At 59.3% G+C, this 9,848-nt stretch overlaps 1 protein-coding gene across 1 annotated transcript; it reads left to right on the forward strand.

The window, feature by feature from the left end:
- Positions 1-606: 606 nt before the first annotated feature.
- On the forward strand, positions 607-8,282 carry S1PR2 (sphingosine-1-phosphate receptor 2). Its single transcript, XM_027085227.1, has 2 exons — positions 607-833; positions 5,815-8,282. The coding sequence occupies exon 2, from the start codon at positions 5,857-5,859 to the stop codon at positions 6,913-6,915; it is 1,059 nt and encodes a 352-aa protein (XP_026941028.1). The 5' UTR covers positions 607-833; positions 5,815-5,856; the 3' UTR covers positions 6,916-8,282.
- Positions 8,283-9,848: the final 1,566 nt, after the last annotated feature.

Here is a 9,848-nt window from a genome sequence, read left to right on the forward strand (position 1 = left end):
AAAAAAAAAAAAAAAAAAAAAGAAGAAGTGGATAGAAGATTGGGCCTCAAAACTTGAAAGGCAGGACTCAGCCTGGGCCTGCTGGTCAACCACAGCGAGAGCAATCGACTGACAGAGGCAGTGGAAGCTTCTGGGTGCTCCCAGTCTTCTAGGGCAGAGGGGCCAGCGCCTGAATGCTGGGGCCTCATCAAGGCAAAAACCAATCCATTCTTTGAGGCAGGGCCTGGCACATAGTAGGAACTTGCTTATTTGTTGGATGAATACACAGTGGGCACTTAATGCCTATTTGTTGTGTTGACACTTAGTAGGTGCTTCGTGGCTCCTCGCTGAGTAAATAAAGGGGATTCCATGTGCTCCTCCAATTCCAGGCTCCCAGGGATGGGCCAAGAGTACATCTGCAATCCAAGACAGTCGTTTCAGGTTGAGGTCACCTGGCCAGGAGCGACTGGACAGCACGGGGCTGCGTGACGTCATGCGCCGACCGCTTCTCACGGGTGGGGGCTGGGAGGGGCAGGGCTGGAGGTGGGGGTGCGGACAAAGGGACCCCGCGCGCCTCCTCCCCGCCCGCCTCCTCCCCGCCCGCCCTCGCGCGCGCCCCGCTGGGCAGGCCACATCTGGAATTCATTGCTGCTGCCGCCGGAAAGGAGGCGGAGATAGGGCGGGGCAAGTGGGGGCCGAGGCGGCGCCTCTCCCGGTCCCCCTACGTCCCCGGTCCCCAGCCCCGGGACGCAGAGGAGCCCGGCGGGCAGTCCCAGCCCTAGCCGCGGCCGTCCCGGGGACGCAGACGCCAAAGCCCCTCCGGCCAGGGCAAGGACCCGGGTCGGCCTAGCCAGGTGAGCGTGCGTGGCGAGGGGGAAGCAGAAAGGGCGGGCCCTGGTCCCCGGAGGTCGCGGGATCGGAGCTAGGGGCGCCGGCCAGGGGTCGGGGGCGTCGCGGGCGCGCACGCACCGCCCGTGCTCCTGCTGCACCGAGAGAGTGGTCATCGTGCGCCCTCTCCACGACCCCAGGAGGCCCCACTGCCTCAGCCGCGAACCCCCAGACTGAGCTCCCGCCTTCTCCAGCGGCAGGAAGTTGGCCCCGAGGAGAAGGCGGAATCCGAGCGCTTTCGGCCGGAGACTGGGAGGCTGGATGGCGTGCCCCCGGACCGGGGGTTTGGGGAGTGTGTATGGGGGAGGGGAGGACTCCCCTCTTTGCTGACTCCGGCTGGGCGAAGGCGAAAGGTGCCGCGCGCCGCAGTACCTCCAGGCCAAGGGGCGGGGCCCCAGAGGAAGGCAGTTGCCCACCTCCTCCACATCTGGTCCTCTGCCTCAGTTTCCCCGAGTTGTTCGGCTCTTCCAGTCCCCCCGCGGGGTCGTGGCTTTGTTCTGGAAGGAAACTGAACCTGACTGCGTGGCTCCGGCGTCTCTTCTTTACCCTGGGACCCGGGGATGGGGCGTGGGTGAAGGCACCCGTGGCGCGGACCCCGCGTGGTTCCGGGCCCAGCCAAGCGTGGGAACCTCGCCCACTCCTCTGGCACGAGTTGACTCACCCGGGGATTTCCATCCCCTCTCCCGACTGTGCCCTAATCGGACGCTCCGGGCGCCACGCGCTGAGCCCACGGTCCCCCGCGTGGTGCGACACGCGTGCGGCATTCGCAGTGCAGCTGCTGCTGGGATCTGTCCCCACCTCTCCCCAGTCCTCTGGGAATATCGAGGCTGGGCCCCTGGCTGGACGCAGAGGAGCCCCCCACCCCCACTTGGAGATGTGTGGGTCACCCGCGTGTGGCTGTCGCGGGAGAGAGGAGGCGCGGCCCCAGAGGCAGCGAGTGTGGATACCGTGCATTCCACCGCCAGATAAGGAGGCCGAGACTGCAGCCCGAGGGCGGGGTCGGGTCGTGGCGCCGTCTCCACGGAGACGCCCAGCTGGGCTTCGCCTGGTGGGGGTGGCCTCCCAGCGGACCAGGGGCGTCTCCAGCCTCCCTTGCTGTTGTTTGGGCCTGGGCTGAGTTTAGGAGCCTCCGCCCTCGGGGGCCCACTGGGGCCTCGTTCGTTTGGTCATCCACCCACCCATCCATCCATCCATCCATCCTACATGTTTTCTGAGCGCTTTCTGTATGCCAGGCATCATTCCAGGGAGTGAAAACAGACTTAGTTGCTGTCCTCTGACACACATTCTACCCTGGAAACAGACAGAAAACAAGAAATACAATCATTATTGCTGAAATTGGCAAGTGCTGTGAATATAATAAAAAGATGCTGAGGTAGAAAGGGCCTAGGGAAGGCGGCTAGGATAGCCTGGTGGTTAGAGGAGGCCGCCAAACAGAAACCTGAAAGATGGGCTTTGTGGGAAGGCCATGTCAGGTGGAGAAACAGCAGAGGCAAAAACTCTGAGGTAAGAACGGGGCTGACACGTCAGAGGCCAGTGTGGTTGCAGTGGACTGACCCTGGGGGAGAGTGGGAGGAGGCGAGGTTGGCAGGGGCCAGGCCATTTTAGGTAGTGGGGAGCCATGGAAGAATCTGGAGCTGAGAAGTGACATATTGGAGCTATAAATTTAAAAGCTCCCCCTGCATGGAGACTGGCAGTGTAGAGGGCAACTGAGGGGAAACCAAGCCTAGGGGGCTGCCCTAGGGCATGGGGCATGGGACCAGTGAGTGCCCAGGGGAACAGTAACCACAGGGTCTGCCTCCATGGAACTTGGGGGAGGGTCTCCTGGAAGCCACTGAGGCTTCCTCTTGCCTTCTACTCTCCTAATCTCCCCCTGAACAGTCTTGGTCTGTCTCGCTTCCCTTCCCTCCAAACCCTGTCACTTGTCCCCCTTGCTCCATTTCAAGCCTGGCCATTCCCCAGTGCTGAGCCCAGGGACGTCTTCTGGGAGGGAGTCAGGCCCTATGTTAGCCAGGCCTGGGAGCCTGACACAGGGAGGGGAAGCAGGAAAGGCCTGGGGGTGACTGTGCCAGCCCCAACCTCCAGACCCTGCTTCCTCTTTCTGGGAAGCATGAACCTGCCTTAAGCAAGGTCCTAGTGGAGAAGACGGAGGCACTGTGGGCCTCAGATTCCCCTTCTCTAATGAACCACCCCTCCTGAGGCTGCCCAAAGTGAGGATCTTCCCCTCAGGGAAGAAGACAGACATTTTGGTCAGTCCCTGGGGTACGAGGGCTGAAACCATTTCTTTCTTTCTTTTTTTTTAAATAAATTTATTTATTTATTTAATTTTTGGCTGTGTTGGGTCTTTGTTGCTGTGGCGGGCTTTCTCTAGTTGCGGCGAGCGGGGCTACTCTTCGTTGCGGTGCGCAGGCTTCTCATTGCGGTGGCTTCTCTTGTTGGGGAGCAGGGGCTCTAGGCACACGGGCTTCAGTAGTTGTGGCACACAGGCTCAGTAGTTGTGGCTCACGGGCTCTAGAGCGCAGGCTCAGTAGCTGTCGTGAATGGGCTTTGTTGCTCCGCGGCATGTGGGATCTTCCTGGACCAGGGCTCAAACCTGTGTCCCCTGCATTGGCAGGCGGATTCTTAACCACTGTGCCACCAGGGAAGTCCTGAAACCATTTCTTATTTCCCTAGGAAGCGGCCATAAATCTTTCTCTTGGCTGCCAGACAAGAGAGGGGTCTGAGCGGTGGCGGAGGGGGCGGCCTTGGGACACACCCTGGGCTTCTAGCCCACCAGCAAGTGTGCTTCCCAGACCTGCGATGGGTCCTTGATTCTCAATTATGATCCCCAGGAGGGGCAGTAGGCCAGGGCAGCCTGGGGGCGTCTGGTCGGGGTGACCCAGCGGTCAGGCCGTGGTTCAAACTCTCCCCGGGGACATCCACACAGTCTTAATAATGTCCTGGAAAGAAGTGAGCTCCAACCGCCTGTAAAGGACCAGATCAGTAGTGCTAGCCATAGAGCGCCCCCAACTGGGCCAATCGAATGTCGAGGATGGAAAGCTCAGGCCAATAGGCGAATTGCTCAATGCCCTGGAATTGAAAATGAGCCAATCAGGGCGCGGGCTGTTTCTGGCCCGACGGCCGGTCTGGTAAGGCCCAGACCTGGGCCAAGCCGGCTGCAATGGGCAGAGGGCATCGGGGCGACCGGGGCTCGTCCGGCAGGGGAACAAGGAGCCTCTGTGTGGCGATCTGGGCGGGGCGACAGTCCCTGGGGATGTGCACAAGCCCTTCTCTGTTCCCAAACTAGGACGGATGTCCCTTCGCCCAGGGGGAGCAGCTGTCTCTATCGGGCCAGGAGCCAGGGCACCCCCTCTGAGGGGGTGTCCGGGACTGAGATGGCTGGACGACCCCGGAAGCCCCTCATCACTCCCAGGCTCACTGGGAACCGGCCTAACCAGCCTTTTCTGGAACGGTGCTCCTGGCACTCCTGGCGTGCACGTGGTCCTTGCTAGGCGTGTTTCCAGGGACCTGGTGAGGTCTCTTCCCACGGCCCCCCCGCATTGAACTAAAGGCTGGTCTGGAGCTTCCTCCTGGCTCCCCTGTGCCCCTCGTGAAAGGCAGTCACTGCACCAGCTCCTCTGAGACCCCGCCCCCCAACTACCAAGCTGGGGGGAGGCCATGAAGTCGGCCTCTCACCCTCTCTGCCCACGAGCATCTTCCCGCCCCTTCCCCCCACGGCTCAGTTTTCCTTGAGAGAGGGGTGACTCAGGCTTTCATGAAAGCGAATACCGTTCCCCCCTCCCCGCAGGGCTTCACGCCCCCTCACCACTCACATGGCTTCGCACAGCTGCCTCATCCTCCCAGCCAGGACCTCCCAGACGGGTCTCCTGTGGCTCCCCCATCCCATCACCCCCTCCCAGCCTCCCTGCACCGGATGTGACTGAGGAGCCGGGACTCAACCCTGTTTGTTCCAAGGGCCTCACATCTGGATTTTATCTTGGCTGGGGAGGGGGGTGCCAGCGCCCTGCCCACCACGCTAGGACCCTCTGTCCCAGGGCAGGGCTAGATGGTGCTGATGAGATCAGGCTGTTGGGAATCTTGCCTGGTTGGCTCACTCAACATCCCTTACCAAAAGATTGGCAGGAGAGCACCTAGTCCCTAGCTGTGGGTGTGGCGGGAAGAGGGAAGCTAATAACATTAGCTAATAGTTATTGAGTGCCTGCTGTATGCTAAGGGTGCCTCGTGTATCGTGCAACGGGATTTTCCCATCACCCCTCTGAAGTGGGCTTTCTTCTCCCCACTGCACAGATGAGGCCATTGAGACTTAGAGGTCAAGTGTTGAGTGACTTGGCACAATATCCCACAGCGTGTCAGAGGTGGAGCGGGGTTGAACCTTGGATTGCCTGCAGGGTCTGAGTCCTTGAAAATGACGTGACCTCTGTGATGCTCAAACCTCAGGTGTCTCCCCAAGACCTTATCTTGGGAACACGTATGGCCTCTAGGCTTAGACCCAGCCTGAAATCCAGGGCAGTGGGTGGATGGTGCTATCAGCGAGAGCATCTCACTGACCCAGGTTGGCAGGCGGCATGAGGCCTGAGGCTCCAGTGTTTTCAAGAAATGAGACAATCCCTCCAGGTCCTGGCTAAGACTCCCTCTCCGGGTAGGTGGGTAAGGCTTCCGGAAGTCCATTTTGTGTCTTTCGTGCCCTTTGGGGGAGCTTCTGTTCCTCTGAAGGACACTGTAGCCTGGAGGTTATAGAGGCTTTGGAGTGGATCTCTGAGGCTCTGGCCACTGACTAGCTTTGAGGCTTTGGGAAAGTGAATTGAGCTCTCCGGTTTCCCATTCGTAAAGCAGAGATGATGATAATTCTGACTTCACGTGACAGAGTTGGGACTTGAACCACAGCCGTCCAGAGTCAGCCCAGGCAGCAGCCACGGCACTGACCCGTCTGTCTATCTTTTGTCTCTGCAGCTCTGACAGCCCCATGGCCCCAGCCGGCTACTAAGCCCCACCATGGGCAACGTGTACTCAGAGTACCTAAGCCCCAGCAAGGTCAAGGAACACTATAATTACACCAAGGAGAATCTGGACACGACGGAGACGCCCTCCCGCCAGGTGGCCTCAGCCCTCATCGTCATCCTCTGTTGCGCCATCGTGGTGGAAAACCTGCTGGTGCTTATCGCGGTCGCCCGCAACAGCAAGTTCCACTCGGCCATGTACCTGTTCCTGGGCAACCTGGCTGCCTCAGACCTGCTGGCGGGCGTGGCCTTCATAGCCAATACTTTGCTCTCGGGCTCTGTCACACTGGGGCTGACCCCCGTGCAGTGGTTCGCCCGTGAGGGCTCCGCTTTCATCACGCTCTCCGCCTCTGTCTTCAGCCTCCTGGCCATCGCCATCGAGCGGCACGTGGCCATCGCCAAGGTCAAGCTCTACGGCAGCGACAAGAGCTGCCGCATGCTGCTGCTCATCGCGGCCTCGTGGCTCATCTCGCTGGTTCTCGGCGGCCTGCCCATCCTTGGCTGGAACTGCCTGGGCCACCTGGAGGCCTGCTCCACCGTCCTGCCGCTCTACGCCAAGCCCTACGTCCTCTGCGTGGTGACCATCTTCTCGGTCATCTTGTCAGCCATCGTAGCCCTGTACATCCGCATCTACTGTGTGGTCCGCTCCAGCCAGGCCGACGTGGCTGGCCCGCAGACACTGGCCCTGCTCAAGACGGTCACCATCGTGCTGGGCGTCTTCATCTTCTGCTGGCTGCCCGCCTTTAGCATCCTCCTCCTGGACTATGCCTGTCCTGTCCGGGCCTGCCCTGTCCTCTACCAGGCCCATTACTTCTTTGCCTTTGCCACCCTCAACTCACTGCTCAACCCTGTCATCTACACATGGCGCAGCCGGGACCTGAGGCGGGAGGTATTACGGCCGCTGCAGTGCTGGCGGCGGGCAGCAGGGGTGCAAGGGGGGCGGGACGGGACCCCGGGCCACCGCCTCCTGCCTCTCCGCAGCTCCAGCTCCCTGGAGAGGGGCACACACATGCCCACATCACCCACGTATCTGGAGGGCAACACGATGGTCTGAGGGGCAAGTGGGCTGACAACCAGGCCACCACAGCAGAGGGCTCCGTGGAGAGGCACCGGGTGCCCTGGGACAGAGACATGGGGCTGCCAAGCAAGATGCCCCCATTCCACAGACCTGGGTGATGCTGACGATGTTTCACACCTGGGCTGGCTGACTGAGGCACTGACCAGTTGGATGGCACAACTGCAGCCGGGTCCTGGAGGCCAGCGAGGTGGCTGGAGTGACCTCTTCAGAACTGGATCGTGGGGAGGGCCGGGCGGGGGGCAGACCTGGAAAGAGCCCAGGTGACAGCAGGCAGGTGCTCGAGAGGAGCACAGCGCAGGGGCAGTCTGAGCCTCCGCCATGTGCCTGACTTCCCTCTCTGAATTTAGCCCCCTTGCCACCTTCTCCTGTGGTTCCACTTCCCTAGAACCACTGTCCTGAGGGGCTGGAGACCTCCTCCCTGACCGTTCTGGGCGGCCCTGGCTAACAGTTCCCGGGCTCAAATCCACAGCTTCCCCAAATTTCACCAGCTGCCGCTTTGGCAACTTCTTCCCTTTCTTCTGACTCTTGTGAGTGAGATGCCAGGAAAGCACGTGGCGGTGGGGAACTAACCCCCGTTCTCAGACCTCATTGGCCAATTGCACTATTCGGGGCACAGAGGAATCACCCAGGGCTGGAAAAACCGGTCTGGGGGCCTGAAGAGGGCTCTGGGCCTCCCAGTGGGGCAGGGTGGAATTGGAGAAAGTTCTAGGGGAGCTGTTGGTACAGGGCCCCAGACCCCCAAAAAACAACCACCCCCAAACTCTCTCACCTCCAGACCCAGCCGAGGTACCAGATCTCATAAGGCAGGGCAGCCTTGAGCCCGCTGTGCCTCCTTTCAGGTTGCATTGAACGGAGCATGGGGGTAGGGGTGCCAAGGACAACTGTGGGATGCCCTCCTGTTGCCCGCTTCAGAAGGACTTTGTTAAATTCTGTGGACAGATGGAAGGGACATTGCGGTACAAATGTATATTTATGTGTGTCTGTCAGTGTCTGTGTGTGTGTGTGTGTGATGTCTGTGATCCCTTCTGCTCACCCTGTTTCCCCAGAATCGATGCTATTTTGTCTCCCCACGTCTGTGTTGAAGCTACCAAAGAGGGATCTGGTCCCCGCACAGACTCCTTTGTAATTCCTTGCTTATGTCCCCACTTGAGAGCTGGGGTGCAGCTCACCTGGGGGAAGGAAACTTCACGCCTCAAAGTGATTTCTCATGACTGCAAAGGCTGGGAGAGGGGAATCTCTGGGGGGGGCAAGGAGCCAGTCGGGGGCTTGTCTCCCCTCTTACAGCTCCCCGGATGCCCCTCGTGCCTGAGACCCAGGCCCAGGCCAATAAACGGTTCAATGTCTCTTCCTGGTGGTTGTTGTCTTTTTAGGCTTAAGGTGGCAGTTCCCCCATTAGCATCCTGTGGCTGGGGGTGGATGGGACACGGGAGGGTGGCTACTGCTCAGACGATTCATCCTTTGCCAGCCTTTCCTCGGTGCCCCCAGTCCTGGCCCAGCCAGAGACAGGATTGCAGTGGCTTCTGAGAAAACAGGGTCAACACTGACTTTCTCCCTAGGGTAGTTATCTGGCCCCTCCCAGTGATTAATTAGGCCCAGGACCTCCATGCTATCCTTCAAAGAGAGAGCCTGGCGGGCGGTGGGGGCCCCCTCTTCTTCATCCCCAGTACACATCCCTCCTGGGGAGCTAGAGAGATGGTCTTGGGAGACAAAGGCCCAGATACCGCTCTAAAGCACAGTGTTCCTGAAAGGAATGGCCCACCCTCCTCAAGCACTTTCCAGGCAGGAAGACAGAATCCTCAGGAGGCTGGAGTTACTATAAACTGCTTTTATGGAGATGTGGGTTCAGAGAAGTTAAGTGAGCTGCTCAGGGTCACACAGCCGGTTGGGCCAGTGCCTGTCTGGATTTGAACTCAGGCGGGCTGACTCTAGATCCTGCCAGCTCCACCACTGGGTCAGAGAAAAGATCCTCAAACCCCTCTTTGCCATGGAAGGAGTGAGGAGTGTGGACTGCCAGCCTCCACCAGCAACAGCAGGATCCAGGATATGCCCAGCTGGGATGCAGCTGAAAGGTGGGTCCCTAGCTCGGCTCCAGAGTGACCCTCCCTCCTTTGCCCACAGGCACAGGGCCCAGCGGCTCCTTTGAAGATAGATCTGGAGCTTTGATGGGGAACCCAGGCCCTGAAGCTCCGCCCAGCAACACCAGCACAAAGCTGGGGCAGCCAGCTGAAGCGAGGAGTGGGGCAGACGGTGGCCAGAAGCTGAGACCCACACCCCGCATCGGAATTCCCCTTCCTCCAGCAATTCAAAGACAACCTCTGGAAACCTGAGCCCTCGCTGGGATTGGGAGGAGGAAGAAGCACAGGCCAGGCCAGAGTCAATACATTTCCCGCAAACACCCACATGCTTCCTTCACATGCTCCTTCAGGCATCCGCTCAAATGCCATCTCCTCAGAGAAGCCTGCCCTGACCACCTTCTTCCTTCTATCTAGCCCCTCACCTTCTTACCACCTGGCGGTGTAATACACATCGGTCTACTTCTCCCTAATTAAAATATTTACTTTTTTTTTTTGGCTGCACCACACAACATGTGGGATCTTAGTTCCCCGACCAGGGATCGAACCTGCGTCCCCTGCATTGGAAGCACAGTCTTAACCACTGGACCGCCAGGGAAGTCCCTTTTTTATTTAATTATTTTCCTAATTAAAATATGAACACCTTGCAGATAGGACTGCATCCTATTCACCACCATCTCTAGCATCTTTCTTAGTACTTGGCACGTTCCCACCAAAGGACCTTAGCACCTGCTGTTCTTTCTGTTGGGAATGATCTTCCTGCAGACATCTTTGTGACTCTTCTCTCCTCCTTCAAGTCTGTATTCAAATATCACACGCTGGGTGAGGCCTCTGGCC

This window comes from Aethalodelphis obliquidens, unplaced genomic scaffold (genome assembly GCF_003676395.1).
Source record: "Aethalodelphis obliquidens isolate GAN/ISIS:26980383/991018 unplaced genomic scaffold, ASM367639v1 scaffold53, whole genome shotgun sequence".
Taxonomy (NCBI): domain Eukaryota; kingdom Metazoa; phylum Chordata; class Mammalia; order Artiodactyla; family Delphinidae; genus Aethalodelphis; species Aethalodelphis obliquidens.

Excerpts from the sequence above, each read along its gene's own strand:
- S1PR2 (XM_027085227.1), top strand. The coding sequence starts at position 5,857 with ATGGGCAACGTGTACTCAGAGTACCTAAGCCCCAGCAAGGTCAAGGAA.